Source organism: Dendrobates tinctorius, unplaced genomic scaffold (genome assembly GCF_039654945.1).
Source record: "Dendrobates tinctorius isolate UK_male_01 unplaced genomic scaffold, ASM3965494v1 ptg000062l, whole genome shotgun sequence".
Taxonomy (NCBI): Eukaryota; Metazoa; Chordata; class Amphibia; order Anura; family Dendrobatidae; genus Dendrobates; species Dendrobates tinctorius.
In genome coordinates, this window is record NW_027361730.1 from 37,741,495 (window position 1) to 37,757,926 (window position 16,432).

Here is a 16,432-nt window from a genome sequence, read left to right on the forward strand (position 1 = left end):
CAAGCGCTACAAAGAAACTGGCTCACATGAGGACCGCCCCAGGAAAGGAAGACCAAGAGTCACCTCTGCTGCGGAGGATAAGTTCATCCCAGTCACCAGCATCAGAAATCGCAGGTTAACAGCAGCTCAGAATAGAGACCAGGTCAATGCCACACAGAGTTCTAGCAGCAGACACATCTCTACAACAACTGTTAAGAGGAGACTTTGTGCAGCAGGCCTTCATGGTAAAATAGCTGCTAGGAAACCACTGCTAAGGACAGGCCACAAGCAGAAGACTTGTTTGGGCTAGAGAACACAAGGAATGGACATTAGACCAGTGGAAATCTGTGCTTTGGTCTAATGAGTCCAAATTTGAGATCTTTGGTTCCAATCACCATGTCTTTGTGCGACGCAGAAAAGGTGAACGGATGGACTCTACATGCCTGGTTCCCACCGTGAAGCATGGAGGAGGTGGTGTGATGGTGTGGGGGTGCTTTGCTGGTGATACTGTTGGGGATTTATTCAAAATTGAAGGCATACTGAACCAGCATGGCTACCACAGCATCTTGCAGCGGCATGCTATTCCATCTGGTTTGTGTTTAGTTGGACCATCATTTATTTTTCAACAGGACAATGGCCTCAAACACACCTCCAGGCTGTGTAAGGGCTATTTGACCAAGAAGGAGAGGGATGTGGTGCTATGCCAGATGACCTGGCCTTCACAGTCACCAGACCTGAACCCAATCGAGATGGTTTGGGGTGAGCTGGACCGCAGAGTGAAGGCAAAAGGGCCAACAAGTGCTAAGCATCTCTGGGAACTCCTTCAAGACTGTTGGAAGACCATTTCTGGTGACTACCACTTGAAGCTCATCAAGAGAATGCCAAGAGTGTGCAAAGCAGTAATCAAAGCAAAAGGTGGCTACTTTGAAGAATCTAGAATATAAGACATATTTTCAGTTGTTTCACACTTTAATTATATAATTCCACATGTGTTAATTCATTGTTTTTATGCCTTCAGAATGAATCTACAATTTTCATAGTCATGGAAATAAAGAAAACTCTTTGAAATGAGAAGGTGTGTCCAAACTTTGGTATGTACCGTATACATGTACATGTATACAGTGTATTACATATTTACAATTTATTACAGTTTTTTGTGTTCTAAAGTTGTATTCCAATAAATAGATATGTTCTATCTAAATATCTTGATTATTGGATCATAGAAATGATTAAATGTCTGATGTTCACATTGTACTACAATAAATTTTTCACTTAAATATAAGCAATATATGTGGGAGTCGGAGTCGTGGAGTCGGTGTAAGGGAAATTGAGGAGTCGGAGTCGCAGGTTTGGCTTACCGACTCCACAGCCCTGATTATAGGCCCAATATAATACTCCATACAGTATAATGAGCCCCATATATTGCTCCATACAGTATATAATGGCCCCATATATTACTTCATACAGTATATAATGGTCCCATATAATGCTCTATACAGCATAATATATTGCTCCATACAGGATAATGGCCCCATATAATGCACCATTCATAAAGAAAATAAATAATCAAATACTCACCTCTCCGCGTTGCTTCAGTCTCTTCTGACTCTCAAGGAGGGTGCACTGTAGTGACATTGCGTCCTCTGCCCTGAGACCTCACAGAGAGGCAGAAGATGCTGAAGAGACCGGAGCAGATCACGGAGAGGTGAATATTTGAGGTGGGGGGCAGTGCCAGCACTGGCACCGGGTTCTCTTGACTCATGGGCCCCATAGTGTTTTGTGTCTGCAGAGTGGGGCTTCCCTCATTCATGCAGGGCCCCAAGCACTTGCCTGGGTGCACCAGGTGGCCACGCCAGCCCCGATCACAGCCACAATAAAGAAAAGCAGTTCAGGTCATCATATTAGGAGGAAGTTAATTAAATGGTTGACTAAATATAGCAGGGTAACTTTCAAGCTGATAATTTTGCATGACCCCCAAAAGATGGTATAAATCGTCAAATGGCCTTCGGAGGGAAAATGGTTTCCCACCCGTAGAGTAGAGTAACATGACCACTGGTCTCTGGAGTGACAAATCTGCGGTTCTCAATCTGGAAGTCTGATGGACAAGAACGGGCTTAACTGAAGTGAGAACATTACTACTCTGACTGCACTGTGGCAACTGTAGTTTGGTGGAGGAGGGATAATGCCATGTGCCCTTGTTTATCAGAGGCTGGCCTTGGCACTACTGAAGAAAATATAAATGCGATATCATACCAAAACATATTAGACAATTATATAACTTTGTGGGAACAGTTTGGAGAAGGCCCTTTACTATTCCAACATGGCTGCATGGGTCTGATGTGGAAGAACTTGATGGTTCACACAAAGCATGACCACAACCACTTGAGACACCAGTAGAATGAACTAGATGAGAAATTACATGGCGAATAAAATGACACTTGCATAGTAATTTAATTTAAAAAAATTACCTTGAAAAATATATAGAAAAGAAAGTTTAATAACAGAAAATCTCTATGCTTATGGTACCAGGCCAGAGTCAAAGCCACAGCAAGCTGGCAAGCTGTAACATCATAAGGGTAATGTGATGCTTCCATCTCTACCCCAGACACATGGGAATACACAATAACGTTTTAACTCATTTTATTGAATAACTGTGTGGTTCTTGCAGAATAGAAACACTCTATTCTTTGTGTGTGTCGGAGCCAAAAAAATATACATTATATATTTATATTAATAAACCCTCCCAAGACAGTCCCACTAGTTTAAACTTTTTTTTTTGTTTCTTTTTCCACAGAAAGCCCTAAATTATTCATTTGTATAGTTATGAAAATATATGTGGAAGTTAAATGAAAAATATACACAAGAAATGTTAACAGAATGCAGATGTGTCATTAAGTGCTGGGACGTAACTGTCCATATCTAGGATAACTCTCGCCAGTCAAACCAGTCTGGAGGCTACAGCCAAGGTCTCCTGGCTGATCAGGCTGCAAGAGATAATGTTGAATGTGTGTCCATACATGAGGCACTAGGCTGTAACAGTAGAGATCCATCCACGCTCTGCACAGCAATGCGTAACAGACCTGACTCAGCACTGATGGGATTAGCAGAGACAGACTGCATCAAGTAGATGTAGAAGCATATCAAGACTGTGATTCAAGGGTCTCTAAAAGGCAAGAGGTATAATATTTATATGCATTAAAAAAATGGCAGAAGAGAAGTAGCATAGTTTGGGCTGTAATCCTGCTCCATGGAAGTTAGGATATAACCTTTGCTTCTGGTAGAAATGCTTCCCAGTACTTGGCGAGCTGCAACAATAGGAAAAAAAAAAGTAAGATTATGATGTTCGGTGTAGCAAAACAAAATCAAAAGCATATATGATGGGCTCAAAAGGTGAATGGTGATTAACATTGGTTTGTGTACTGTCTCTAGACAGGAGGCGTGCATGATGAAGCAGTGCGAAACGCGCATCGGGGCATAAGGACGTCTAGGAAGCACCACCAGCATTTTGCGGTATGTAACAATGGCTAACATATGTACATCTTGCTCTTTCAAACAACCATGCATGTGGCACATTTAGGGGTTATACACTGGGGCTAATGCACAGTTGTTCTGATTAATTAAATATACCTAAGGGTGGTTAATTTATTGTCGCAATAGTGGACAGAATATTTCAGTTTGGTTTCCCCTTAGTGCAATGATATTGTGCCCTGTGCAAATGCCTTGGTGAACGCTGAAGTGTTGTGCTCCTATAGCTAATGAGTCTCTTTTTGTTTGGTCTAGCACCTTATTTTTTTTTTTTAAACTCTTTATTGAAAGATACCATACAATGACATATTAAACATGTGACATTACAGTATGAGGGAAACGGAGTATTCCATCAAGTCAGCGTTCACAACCTCAGTTTAAAAAGCATACTTCCAATATTAAAGTAGACAAACAGCACAAATAAAATAGAACATTAAACATAGTGTATTCTGTTCTGAATCAGGATTCTGAGTTCACAGTAAGTCGAAATATAGTAAGCAAATATTACTCAGTCCGCGTAAAGCATCACATTCTGCACTGAAAAAGAAAACACTTCAAGGGTTATATCTCATACTAGAAGAGTTTATGGCATCAGGAGCTAGTTGTGTCAGGGGCGAGTCGCACCACTTTTCCCAAATTTTGTGAAATTTCTGGGGACAACCTCTATTTCTGTATAGTATATTCTCATAGGGGATCACATTGTTCACCAATCCTCTGCACTGGTTAACCGAAGGGGACCTACCCCCCCATACACCTCAATGCAATCGCTTTCCTGGCAAGAAACAATACTTCTCTGAGAAATATTCTGTCGTAATGAGTCCACATTTCTTCGTCAACCACACCCAACACACACATCTCTGGAGTGCATTCAATTGGTATCCCAATTATTCTTTCTAAAGCAAGAATTACGTCTTCCCCGTTCCTTCTTATAATTCTACAATCCCAAATGAGATGCCAAAAATCTGCCCCCACCTCCCCACATCTATGACATTCATCATTTACTCTTCTGCCGAATTTATGCAGTTTACTCGGGGTTAGATAGGATTGGTGTAGCATATATAACTGAATCAATTTGTTATTTGCCGCTGGAGACACCATCGTATGCGCCTCCAGTGCGTCGCTCCACTGATCATCGGCGATAGAGGGGATTAGGTGCCTCCATTTATCTTCCACAGCTAGCTGGGTGGAAGCAATCTTGGAATTTAACAGAAAGGTGTACAAAAAGAAATCATACCCGTAGGTCCTTGAGTGGATAATATTCCTATCAGTGGATATTTAGATATTTGCATCCTGGGAAGCGGAAACTGAGATGTTACGGCATGCCTCAGTTGCAGATATCTATAAAATTCTTTATGGGGGATTCCAAATTTAATGTGAAATTGTTCAAATGATAATAAAATTTGATTTTCAAAACTCTGAGTGTGGTTATACCATTTTACTTCCAGAAACCTACATCCTGCAACCTCTGGAGATGGGTAAATTCAGGATTATCCCATATTTGAGTCTCCCCAATCTGGTCAGAAAACTTTAAAATATGTTTACCTTCCCGTCAAACCTGTATTGCCAAACTATGTGCAAACAGCAGGCCCCGAGGTGGTCTGTATGACCCTTCAAGCACCGCCCACGGTGTACATCCTCCCAGAACATGAATGAGATGAGCCTCTGCGTTATTAAGCCCGTCGGAGAGCAACCAATATCTCAGATATCGCAGTTGGCCAGCCAGGTAGTACAGAAAAAGATCAGGAACCGCGTAACCCCCCCTGCAGGGTACCAATACCCACCTTAGGCCTAGATGAGCCCCATATAAACGCTGCCATCAAGCTGTGCATCTTCCTAAAGTAGCCTTTGGGGACTTTAATTGACGTATGTTCCAACATATATAGACACTTTGGAAGGATTATCATTTTAATTAATCCAATTCTGCCTGCTACAGACAGTGGGAGTTGGGACCATAGTTCAAACTTTTTCCTCAACATATCCTTTTTATTTTTGTATGTATTGTTCAATAAAAATTGTATTTTTTATGGATATACCATTGTGTGGCACCCTTCTTTGAATAGGAACTTAGGTTACCACAAAGGTGATAAAGCTGTCATTGATGTAAGAGGGGGCAATACACGGTATTAAGCAATGGGGTATGTGAACTTTTGATCAGGATCATTTGGCTTTCTTCTGGCGACTCGACCATGCAGTCCATTTTTCTTCAAGTGCCTCCTTATTGTGCATCTTGAAACAGCCACATCGCTAGTTTTCAGAGTCCAGTATTTCAGCTGATGTTATTTGTGGGTTTTTCCTGGCATTTGTCACAGGTGAGGCTGTTACCTTTAGTAGCTATTTAAACAGATTTGTGTGAATTTCTGTGCATGTTATGCGGCCAAAATCACCGGGTGTGTGAACTTTTAATCAGGGGCGTTTGGATTTTTTTGGTTGTCATTATGATTTAAAAAGAGAAAACAAAATAGTTTGACAATAAATGGCTTCACCCAACCACTAACTATATGTGGAGATAAAAGTTTTGGTGCCATCATTCATATTCTCTGAAAAAAGGGCAAGAAATCAATTCTGCCGGGGTATGTAAAGTTTTGAGCACTACTGTAGGGCCAGAAACACACTCCAAACTGAATGTAAGACTGTGTCCTGGTTTGCTGTTTTTGGGCAAGCCCAGCCCATAACCCCTCTCTAAGTTATTTGCAGTGACCATCGCTTACATGTCTGATGAAGGATATTATACTCCAAACATAACTTATTTCTATGGATATGATTTACTCATAATAAATCATATTTAAAGCAGCTCTTTGTGCATTTTGGTGTGCAGTTGCTTCCTCCAATCTGCTACAGTCTTATGGGAATTTAGTAGTTGACTCCAAAGCAACTAGAACCCTATACAAAGTATACTATTTTCTAAGGATGTGCTGCCTACCCTATGGATGATTGGATCAAAAGCATAAAACACTTCACAGAGAAAAGAATCAGAAGTGTCCCATCCGAGGGGTGGCAAGGACTCACTCTGCTGTGTGATCACACCATATGTAAAAGAATAATGTGCAGATACTTTTTCCAATCTGGGTACTATTCTATCACAGAGGTTGTATTTACCCTCAATGTATATGCAAGTATACATAGATTTTCACATAGCCTGTTAAGTGTGATATAACAGTACTACCTAAAAAAATATAAGGTCAGTCACTTACTTTGTGCTGTGAATTCAAGAGGGTTTCCAAATATTTCACTATGTAACTTTTAAAATCCTTGGATTTCTCTTTCTAGAAGATGAACAGACAGTTTAAAGGTTAGGACCTTTACTTATTTTTGGGTAAAACACGCACTGGACCAAATGTAAAAATGCTTCCAGCTGCAATAATGTCGAAAGTAGATGTAAATTATTCTGGAGTCTCTTATTGCAAAGTTAAAAATTCTCACACCTAATACCAGCCTAAGTAGGAAAAACTTTCATTTCAGGAAGATGCACATTAAATTATCGAGATATATAAAAGCCACTGGGGACAGAGCCGCGCTGGAGATAAGTCGGACAAGCGGGTCCCCGCTGTATAGGCAGAGACCTGTCAATCAAGGGGAGCGAGCGAGGAAAAGCCACAGGGACCCACCTGTCAGAAACAACACAGCTCTGCTATATGTGTAGGGCCATTTAACTCCCATTCACTGAAGATAGATCATCAATATCCTGGTCTTGGACAACCCCATTAAATCAAACCATTTCACACAGCTTATTATGGACTAAAATAACACATTCTCCTTCATATGATATGCAGGTATGTAACATTTCACCGTCCTGTACCTCAAATCTTGTGACCTCCTTTCGAACAGTCACAGAAATCCTTTCAAAGTCCCTCTCGTACTGTGTGACCCTGGATTCCCACTATGAAAGATCACAGAAATGGATTATGCAGCAACAAAGTAAAAAAGCTCTAACAAAATTCTCTTGTAAAACAACATTTTTATTGCACGGCTCGGAAGGACCTAAGAAGCCAGGATGTGAGGTACTTGTGTACTGACAATAGATGGTTAAAGGACTTACACAAACTATATTTCAAGAGTGTGCATTTTGGTGCCTGCCTCCATGTCCATCAGATCATATAGTCACTCCATTTGCATCATTAAAATCAATGACTCCGACAATGCAAACAACCAAATCTGGTTTTTCAGAGCATCAGACAGAAGCCCCTACAGACCCACTGATGAGTGGGTAAAATATATAGCCTTAGCCTTCACATCCACACTATGGGGCCAATTCACCAAAGCTTTTACAACACAATAGTGGCAAAAAAAAAAAAAAAAAAACTTTGGAAAGTCCCAAGTTTTTTGCAACATGGAGCTGCGCAAAATTTGTCACTTTTTTCATGCTCATCCCAGTTTGAATCAGCTCTGCCACAATGAGTGCAGGATTGTGACTGGAGGGGCATTTCTGGCGCAGAGCATGGGAGTGCACACCACTCGACACGGGCATCAAATTAAAGGGGTTTTCCCATGAACAAGGTTAATATTATTCAATAGATCTTTGAATAATAAGTTCCACAATTGGAGGGGTTTATAAAAAATGTTCCTGTGCTGAGATAATCTTATACATGTTCCCCTGCTGTGTACTGTGTAATGGCTGTCTGACCGTACAGGAACATGGTCTCATCATACCACATCTCCTGGGCAGGGGGAGGAAATAAGAGGATACAGACATTAGAGATTATACTTTCTTTGAAGTAAAACATTGCTTAAAAACAGGTAGTGAAATGGTTTGCCTCAAAAAAAGAATCAGCTGTGATCCCCTGCTGTATCCTCACTTGCTTCCTCCCCTGCCCAGGAGATGTGGTATGATCAGACCATGTCCCTGTACGGTCAGACACAGCCATTACACAGTAAACGGCAGGGGCACATTTATAAGATATTCTCAGCACAGGAACATTTTATTTTTTTTAACATATCCAATTGTGAAATATATTGCTCCAAGATCTATTACGGTAATTAAAATGTACTTTGTGAGACCACCCCTTTAAGTGGCATGCACCTATGAATTCATCCAGCACCTCCTATATTATACTTCAACACTGTTGCAGCACGAGTGTGCGTCTCGATGAATTGGCCCTAATGTGTATATTTAATGATTAGTGTAGATAATGTTTTGCCAATGGTCTTTTGTAGAAATAACTAAACATGGGATTGAGATGAGCAGGTTGAATCATGAGCTAAGCCTGCCCCATCCGCAACAGGTGTCAACTTAATATTGCATCTATACATCTGCTGCAAAGGCTAGGATTGGAGAGAACTCTGATCGTAGCCACTTAACCTAGCCATGCCACAATCAACAGTAACCAAAGGGCTACATCTAAGTTAATAAGCAGAGAAATGGTGCGGTGAGGCTTAAAAATGTCCATAAGAATTGGTCCCAAAATGATACCAATAAAAATACAGCTCATCCCTCAAAAACTAAGCTCCCATAATGCTCAATCAACAGAAAAAAAATTAAGACACTCAAAATATGAAAATTTGGCAATTCAAATACATAAAATTGTCAAAAAAAACCCCCAAAAATACATAGATTCAGTATCCTAGTGTTGTATCTATGCACAGAATATAACATTGGATGCCAGAAAAACAATGTGGAATTGCTTCACTTCTACAGTATGGACCACTATGCGGGTGCCCAATATACTGTATGGAGCACAATGTGGTGCCCATAATACTGTAAGGAGCACTATGCGGTGCATATTCTGTATAGAGCATTATGCGGGGGCCCATTATACTGTATGGCACACTATGCAGATGCCCATTATACTATATGGAGCACTATGCGGGTGTCCATTATACTGTATGGAGCACTATGCGATACCCATTACACTGTATGGAAGGCAATACAGGGCCCTGTTATACTGTGTGGAGGTTACAGTTGGAGAATAATGCTGTGATGAGGGCCACCATTCTTTGTGGGTGGGATTGAGGGAGGGGGGTACCCAGGATCATCATACCTTGCGTGTGGAGGGTATTACGGAGGAATTAACTGTGGGGATATCATACTGTTTGAGGGGCACTTATTTGCATCATATTTTATTATCTGTATTATTGAAGGTTTTTTATTAGTGATGAGTGAATGTGCTCGGATGAGGCGTTATCCCAGCATGCTCGTGTGCTAGCCGAGTGTCTTTGGCGTGCTTGAATAATATGTTTGAGTCCCTGGGCCTGCATGTCTTGTGGCTGTTTGACAGTTGCAACACATGCAGTTTACCTGTTTGTTAGGCAATCCCTGCATGTGTTGTGACTATCAAACAGTCGCTAGACATGCAGGTGCGGGGACTCAAACATATTATTTGAGCATGCTGAAGACACTCTGTTAGCACACAAGCATGCTCGGATAACACCTTGTTCAAGCACATTCGCTCATTTTTGACCCTTTGTTGTTACATATTTAATTTAGGCCAATTGGCCATATGCTTTTTACTGCTCTTACATAACATTATTGCAATATTTTATTCTAAGATCTATTAAAATGTACTTTGTTAGTGGGACAACCCCTTTAAGTTTCTTTCCATATGAAAAAGTTTATAGTTATATTTGCTAAGTAAAAACTCTCTCAATTGTAGACTTTTTTTTTAATAAATATCAGGTTGGGCAAGCTACTTTGTCCAAGCTGTAAATTTTGTCCCTCTGTGTATTAGGCTGACATTCCAGCTTTAGAGAATACAACTAGTTTAATAGAAAACGGACACTCATGCTAATTTTTCACCATAAGAATTCAAAAGTCATGGCTCTCAGGATGCAGTGATGCAAGAAACAAAAATATTGCCACCACTATGGCCCAAGAGTGAGTTTTTGAAGCTGTGCAAAAAATGCACTGTCTGATAGTTGATGCAAATTTGATGATATTTATAGAGCGCTTAAGTCCACTGTGCTTTTTATTTAGGCAGAGTAAACTGACCTGTGGTGCATGTCTAAAATCCGCAACGTATCAATTTCGCTTGTAGGTATGCTCTGTCATATGTGGAGATTTTCCAGTAAAATTACATTAGATGTCGAAAATCTGCAGAGATGCTTCTAAATCTTTCTCTAATGCTGTAATACAGTGTACTTTCCCCCACTCACATGAGAATAGTACATAATTCATAACCTTATTAGTGTTCAGGTAACACCTCATATACATCCATATACACACACCACACTGTATACCAGAAGTCAATTCACTTTATAAAAAAATAAAAAAAAAACACCACGTTCTTTTCACACGGACCTCAGAGATTTCATCCTTTGCCTGCTGTAGTTTATCTGGCTTGTTGGCCCACAATAGACGTGCTTCATTCTCCCTCTTTTTCTGTAAGGCCGACTGTGCATCTTGCCAGCGCTGCCAGGACTTCATGCGTTGGTCAAATGCACCCTGTAGTGGACACAATGAGTTTGTGAAACAAACGCTGTACTGCTAATGACTTGGAGAATTTGTATCTGGCACAAATATAAAGAAAAATCATGTGCTAAAAAAATAACTACACTGGATTAAAACCATTCATATTTTGTAAAGAACCTTTACTTGACAACGTCTTACCTGATTGTTGGTGAAGCAAGTCCTCTGTAATAGACTAAATCTGGCCATAAAGATGGATTTTTGGTTCTTACCGTAAAATCTCTTTCTTGGAGCCTTCATTGGGGGACACAGAATACCATGGGTGTATGCTGCTGCTGTTAGGAGGCTGACACTATGCAAAAACAAGAAAATTAGCTCCTCCCCGGCAGTATACACCCACCGACAGGCACCAAGCACCTCAGTTGGTGAAAAAGCAGTAGGAGAAGCAACGAGAAAAACTCGAACCATATGTACCAACCCAACAAGGGACTCTAAGACCCAACACGGTACAACTTAAACAGGGAGGGTGCTGTGTCCCCCAATGAAGGCTCCAAGAAAGAGATTTTACGGTAAGAACCAAAAATCCATCTTTCTTTATCGCCTTATTGGGGGACACAGAATACCATGGGACGTCCCAAAGCAGTCCCAAGGGTGGGAACAGCAAAAAGGGACGAAAGTAACCGAAAGGCTCAGGTCGGCCGGTGAGCCACCGCCGCCTGCAGGACCTTCCTACCAACCACAGCATCAGACGAAGCCTGGGTATGAACCCTGTAGAACCTCGTGAAGGTGTGCAAAGATGACCAGGTTGCAGCCTTGCAAATTTGCATGGCCGAGGCCTGGTGACGAGCAGCCCATGAAGCCGCCACAGCCCGGGTGGAATGAGCTCTTACTCCCGGAGGGGGCCGCTTTTCCTGAAGACGATACGCTTACAGAATGGTAGAACGAATCCAGCGAGCGATCGTGGATTTGGAAGCCGGAAGGCCCTTCTGGCGACCTTCAGAGATGACCAGCAAGGAATCGGACAGACAAAAGGAAGAGGTCCTGGCAAGATAGACACGCAGGGCTCTAACTACGTCCAGTTTGTGGAGAGACTTCTCAAGAGGATGAGATGGAGCCGGACAAAAGGAAGGAAGGACGATATCCTCATTGATATGGAAAGCGGAAACCACCTTTGGAAGAAAAGAAGGAACGGGCCTGAGAATGGCTTTGTCCTGATGGAGAATGAGGTAAGGGGAACGACATGACAAGGCCGCCAATTCAGAAACTCTTCTGATGGATGAAATGGCGATCAAAAAGGTGACCTTCCAAGAGAGAAGGGACAAAGGAATGTCCTGGAGAGGCTCGAACGGCGCCTTCTGGAGCGCGCTAAGGACGAGGTTGAGATCCCACGGGTTTATTGGCGAATGATGAGGAGGAGCCACGTGGGCAACCCCTTGTAGAAAGGTCTTGACCTGTGGTAGAGAAGCTAGCTCTCTTTGGAAGAGGATAGAGAGAGCGGAAACCTGGCCCTTGAGCGTACTGAGGGACAGACCCGCGTCTAACCCAGCCTGAAGAAACCCCAGGATAGACGGGATAGAAAAAGACATTGGGAAGACTCTGTTATCATCGCACCAACGGAAAAAAGCCTTCCAGTACCTATAGTAAATTCGGGAAGAGGCTGGTTTCCTGGCTCTGATCATAGTTTGAATAACCTGACTGGACAGACCTGATTCCTTCAGAATTGCGGTCTCAACGGCCATGCCGTCAAACTCAGAGACTGAGAATTCTCGTGGTAAAGGGGGCCTTGCGAGAGAAGATCTGGACGGTCCGGAAGCCTCCAGGGAACGTCCGCGAGCATGTTGACAAGTTCCGCGTACCAAGGCCGTCTTGGCCAATCTGGAGCGACTAGAATCACTGGTACGCCTTCCGATTTTATCTTTTTGACCACCCGAGGGATCAATGCCAGAGGCGGGAACAGATACGGAAGTTGAAACTGGGACCACGGAGTCACCAGTGCATCGCATGCGACGGCTAGAGGGTCCCTGGACCTGGCTACGAACTGCGGCACCTTGTGGTTCATCCGAGATGCCATGAGATCGACATCCGGAGTGCCCCAACGGTCGCATATCTGAGAGAAAACCGCGGGGTGCAGGGACCATTCGCCGGACGCTAGGCCCTGGCGACTCAAAGTCGGATGCCCAATTTTCCACCCCTGGAATATGGACGGCGGAGATTGTCGGAACGTAACGTTCTGCCCAGCGTATTATCTTGGCCACTTCTGACATTACTTGTTTGATGCGCGTGCCCCCCTGATGATGCCAGGAAAATAGCCCTGATCTCCAAAAGATTGATTGGGAGGAGAGACTCCTGTGGCTTCCAGCGGCCTTGGGCCGCTTTCTGATGGAACACGGCTCCCCATCCTAGAAGGCTCGCATCTGTGGTGATGATTTGCCACTGAGGCAGAAGGAAGGACCTCCCTTGGAGAACTGACGCTGGCCGTAGCCACCAAGTGAGAGACTGCCTCACTCTGAGAGGAAGCCGAATAGGACGGTCCAAGGACATCGTGGTCTTGTCCCAGGCTGAAAGCAGAGACAGCTGGAGTGGGCGAAGATGAAACTGTGCAAAGGGCACTGCTTCCATGGAGGCCACCATCTTCCCCAGGACCTTCATGCAGAACCGAATGGGAATGGGAGCAGGCCTCTTGAGAGTTCTGATGCCCTTGGACAGAGTTGTAAATTTTTCCTTTGGAAGAAAAACACGGGCTAGCTCCGTGTCGAATTCCATACCCAGAAAGGTCAGACGCTGGGTGGGGATCAGAATGGACATCTCCTTGTTGACCAGCCAACCTAGGCGGCTGAGCGTGTCCAGGGTTATCTGAAGGCTCCGGAGACAGTCCTGGCGAGACGAACCCTTGATCAAAAGATCGTCCAGATAAGGGATGATGAGGATCCCTCTGGAGCGAAGGATGGCCATGACGGTCGCCATCACATTCGTGAAAACCCGGGGCGCTGAAGCCAGGCCGAAAGGAAGAGCTGTGAACTGAAAGTGGCCTCCCTGAAACGCAAATCGAAGATACTTCTGATGTTGCACACAAATTGGAATGTGCAGATAGGCATCCCAAATGTCCACCGAGCAGAGAAATTCCCCGGGCTCCATGGAAGCAATCACCAACCGAAGAGACTCCATCCTGAAATGAAGAATCTTCACGTGGCGATTGAGCAATTTGAGGTCCAGATAGGACGAAGAGAGCCGTCTTTCTTCGGGACCACAAAGAGATTGGAGTAGAACCCGGAAAACCGTTCGTCTGAGGGAACGGGAACAATGACTCCGGCGGAAAGAAGGGAGGAAATGGCCTGCAGAAAACCCGGAATCTGGGCCCGCTGTCGCGGAGGCCGAGACCGGAAAAACCGTCTGTTCGGGAGTGAAGCAAATTCGATTTTGTAACCGGACGCGACAAGTTCTCTGACCCAAGCGTCGTCGACAACGGACAGCCAAGCATCCGCGAAAAAGGAAAGTCTGCCTCCCACCCTGGAAGAAATTCCAGGTGGGGGTGACCCGTCACTTAGACGAAAATCTGCCGGAATTGGCTCCTGCAGATCTGGAATATTGACCTCTAGATCTCCAGCGAGGAGCGGGTTTGTAGGAAGGTTTCCTCTGATCCCGCTCCCTGGTGGCAGGCGGCCGATCATGTTGAGTGGCTCTCTCCGTGGCAGAGAAGGGACGAAAGGGCCTGAACGGTCGAAACCCCCTTCTGTTGAAAGGACGTTTTGGTCGAGACTGGGGAAGCGAAGTACTTTTACCTCCAGTGGCATCGGAAATTATCTGATCCAGCTTTGCTCCAAAGAGCCTAGAGCCATGGAATGGCAGATTGGTAAGCGACTTTTTCGAAGTAGTGTCCGCATTTCATGACTTTAGCCAAAGGACTCGGCGTACAGCTACTATGTTGCTGTTAGCCCTTGCTACGCAGCCGGCCGCGTCCAAGGAGGCGGCCAAAAGGTATTTTCCCGCCTGGTTAATCTGATCTGCAAGATCTGCCAACTCGTCTTGAGGAGCTGACGCTAAGATGCCTCTGCGAAGAATTTTTGCTCAAGCGGAAATGACCTTCGCCACCCAGGCGGATGCGAAAATAGGGCAGAGAGAGGCGCCAGATGCCTCAAAGATAGACTTAGCCAGAGATTCAATCTGCCTGTCAGTAGGATCTTTGAGCGATGCCCCGTCTGGCAGAGAGAGCACCGTTTTTGAGGCTATCCGGGAAACTGGAGGATCTACCTCGGGAGCCTTGGACCACTTTGAGAGCAGTTCTGCGTCAAAGGGGTACAGAACGTCCAAGTACTTGCGGCCTGAGAAACGTTTCTCAGGGCGCTCCCAGTGTTTGGATAAGGTAGTGTAGAAATCGTTGTGATTGGGAAAGGTTCGAGACGGAGGTCTGGCTCGTCTAAGGAGAACAGAGCTTTCCTGAGTTGGAGCCTCATCCTGTTTAAGTTTTAGTGTTTGGAAGATAGCTGCAACAAGACTATCGACCATGTCCCGCGTTTTAGAAACGCTGTTCCCCTCTGAGCTAGCTTCCGAATGAGAATCCTCGCCTGACTGAAGGTTGTCATCCGAGGAAGGAGAAGGAGGCCTGGGAGCGGAAGGGCCCTGCGAGCTCGAAGACGAAGTGGACAGAGCCTGCTTCCTAGAAGTCATTCCCTGTCTGTCTCTCTGAAGGTCGCGGTCAGGTGCGGACGACTCACCCCGAGAGGTGGTCGGGGCAGAGGTGGCTGAGGATAGCTGAGGTAATCGTTCTAAAACCTGGACCAGCGACTGTGATACTTTTGTCAAGTCAGAAACAGACTGTGACATTGTAACGGCCCACTCCGGAGGGAGAGGGGAGGGAAGAGCGCCCTCCGCCCGGGACTCTGTGCGTTCCTGAGATGCTGACATATTTGAAGGACTGCAGGGGGGGCAGAATGGGGACGACTGACCCAATGCCCACTTCTTTTTACAGCGCGCACAGGCGTAATAGGTAGCGGTGGGCCTGAAGCAGAGATCCCCTGAAGGGTTGGGCATAAGTAAACTGCACTGATTGGCTGCAGATATTAGGGAATAACTGCCGAGGAGAGCTAATCCCTGCCCCAGAGCCAAGCCTACCGAGATTCTGTGAGCAGCAGAAGAAAACGCCGAAGTGTCCCCCAAGCAGCGCAGGAAGGAGTGGTTCAGGCATCAGGAAACGCTGTGCTGGGAGATGGGGGCGGAGCTTAGCGGCCGCGCCGTGATTGGTTAATAGCGACTGGGGAGGGCATGGCAGAAGAGGGGGCTGGCATCCAAGAGAGAAAGAAGCCCTGTGATGGGCTAGAAAGGGCGCGCTGAAAAGAGCGCGCTCAGGAAGGGAGGAGGGAGAGCAGAGGAATTCCCCGCACTGAGGGGAAAGTGAAAGTGAAAGTGCCTCCCACCCTGACGGCGCCGCAGCCCCATGCCCGACATACCGCGCTAAGGATGATCTGACCAGGTCCTGACGCTGCGGTGAGTGAGGGGATCCCCGTAGACTCCCTGGCTAGAGCAGGGAAAGTGAAGGAAGGCAAGCGGCTGAGCGCGCGACAGGCAGAAAAGGGCGGGAGATTCAAACTTGTG

At 44.9% G+C, this 16,432-nt stretch overlaps 1 protein-coding gene across 1 annotated transcript in view; it reads right to left on the bottom strand.

Annotated features, from left to right (window-relative positions):
- Window positions 1-2,602: 2,602 nt before the first annotated feature.
- SNX1 (sorting nexin 1) overlaps window positions 2,603-16,432 on the bottom strand; it is a 104,614-nt gene continuing 90,784 nt past the window's right edge. Inside the window, exons 12-15 of the mRNA XM_073579556.1 lie at window positions 10,736-10,879; window positions 7,301-7,381; window positions 6,696-6,767; window positions 2,603-3,284 (exon numbers count right to left, since the gene is read on the bottom strand). Of these exons, the coding sequence (XP_073435657.1) occupies window positions 3,234-3,284; window positions 6,696-6,767; window positions 7,301-7,381; window positions 10,736-10,879 (348 nt within the window). The 3' untranslated portion in view covers window positions 2,603-3,233. The remainder of the gene's footprint in view (window positions 3,285-6,695; window positions 6,768-7,300; window positions 7,382-10,735; window positions 10,880-16,432) is intronic.